The sequence below is a fragment of the Mandrillus leucophaeus genome, unplaced genomic scaffold (genome assembly GCF_000951045.1).
Source record: "Mandrillus leucophaeus isolate KB7577 unplaced genomic scaffold, Mleu.le_1.0 Scaffold1, whole genome shotgun sequence".
Classification (NCBI taxonomy): domain Eukaryota; kingdom Metazoa; phylum Chordata; class Mammalia; order Primates; family Cercopithecidae; genus Mandrillus; species Mandrillus leucophaeus.
The window spans coordinates 16967679-16969503 of record NW_012098097.1 but is presented as its reverse complement, the minus strand read 5'-3'; the positions used below and the strand labels follow the sequence as shown (position 1 = coordinate 16969503).

General features: G+C 53.6%; 1 protein-coding gene across 1 annotated transcript in view; it reads right to left on the bottom strand.

Moving 5' to 3' along the window:
- Positions 1-607: 607 nt before the first annotated feature.
- The window catches only part of FN3KRP (fructosamine 3 kinase related protein), a gene marked incomplete at its 5' end in the record, with an annotated part of 6426 nt that continues 5208 nt past the window's right edge, over positions 608-1825 (bottom strand). The window contains 2 exons of the mRNA XM_011969985.1: positions 608-1312; positions 1558-1680. Of these exons, the coding sequence (XP_011825375.1) occupies positions 974-1312; positions 1558-1680 (462 nt within the window). The remainder of the gene's footprint in view (positions 1313-1557; positions 1681-1825) is intronic.

The following is a 1825-nucleotide window of genomic DNA, read 5'->3' as shown; positions in this document are numbered from 1 at the left end:
TTTTCAGCAAACAACTAAATACTGAATTACAATAAATGAGAGAAATATACAATCTTGTACATTACTGAAACCACTGAAAGTTTATTCAAATTTTTGCGCAAAGGGTTTATTAGCATCAATGCCATTCATGAAACATTTCTCATTACTACAATACTGAAGGAAGGAAAAATATTAGTTCAGCACGTATTTTAATGTTGCAAAGGAATGACAACTCAGCAAGCTTCAGAAAACGGCAGAGATGGGGTCCTAACAGAAGCAATGAAGACTCCTGGATTTACCCACGGACACCCTTCGGCCAGCGGCTTGGTCTCTCCCAGAATCCGTTTACAGACTTGCTCAGCCTGTGGCAGAGCCCAGGGATCATGCAGGAAGAAGCAGGAATATGCTTGATTTTGGAATTGGTCATTTTAAGATGCTTTTAGTAAGATGGTTTCACGTCTACGCCCAAGTCTGGCCAACCAAGAAGCATCCACGTAGACAGCTCAGAGACACTCCCGTACCGGAGAGCAGGGAGGAGCGGCGGGAAGGTGCCCTACGAGCAGCTCAGAGACACGCAGCTCAGAGACACTCCCGTACGGGACAGCTGGGAGGAGCGGCGGGAAGGTGCCCTATGAGCAGCAGTGCCCAGGAGCACCGGCCACCTCCCTGCGCACCAGACACCCTCTCCCGCCCCACGGGAGATCACTTAGTTTCTCCACCTTGCAGCGGCAGTGGGGCTCAGAGTCACCCACACTCCACACATCCCTCTGTTCACACCCTGCCTCCAGCGCGGCTCCCTCTACCTACAAACCCCCACAAAGTGGTCAACGCTGGGACGACGAAACCTTTCCTCTCAGGTATTATATACTTTGCAAGGCTTGGAAATAAGCTACTGCGTTGGTCTAAAGCTACTCTGGCCATGTGAAGAAACAAGAATGTGCCCTGAAGAGGACTGTGGAGAAACCTCTGAGGCCCCTTCCAGAGCAAGGCCCACTCACTTGACCAGATTCCTCATGATGTTCAGGGAGGACCCTTTGTACCCCGATCCAAAATGATTCCAGTGGTTCAGGTAGTGAAAGAGCTGATACAACTGAAGGCGCTTCTCGAATCCTGGGGCCTTCGGGATTTTGCCGTGGTAGGCGGAGTAAAAGGAGCTGCTAAAGCCCCCAAACATGCCAGCTATTGCCAGCTCATATTCCGAGTGGCCGTAGAAAGAAGCTGGGTCAAAAATGACCGGCCCAGAGGAATCCTCTGCTACGTTTCCGCCCCAGAGATCCCCGTGGAGTAAGGCTGGGATGATCTGCAGGTCACGGAACAGGTCAGGGATCTTTAACTGCAGGGAGGAAAATGGAGCCTCAGCAAACTGATCAAAGCATGCACGAGGAGTGCCCATGTTTCCCTAAGCACCACTCCAGGTGTCTGCCCCCAGCCCAGGCAGCAGCGGATAGGACACCGCCAGGCACCCGCTTCCCATCCAGAACCAGACTCAGAGGTGGCCTCACCTGCCCTGGCACCTCCCCAACCTCAGGCAAGAGGGGCGTGTGGCAGCTGCTGGGCGTGCAGTGAGGCCCCGCTCACCTGCAGAGCAGACCAAAGCTGGAGGGCCTCCCTGTCCCCAGACTCCTTCTCCACCATGTCCATCTGGGGCTGAATGCGCTGCCGGGCATAGAACACAACCCAGTCCTCCTGCCAGTCATTCACCTGCACAGTGACAGCAAAAGCAAAAGCAGAGTTCACTGGAAAATGCCAGAAGTGAGGGAGAGCTCAGCTACCCACAAGGATCTGAAAGTGGAGAGGGCTGCAGGGGCGGCACGTGGAAGGGGTGGCAGTCACAGGAGACTGAGGG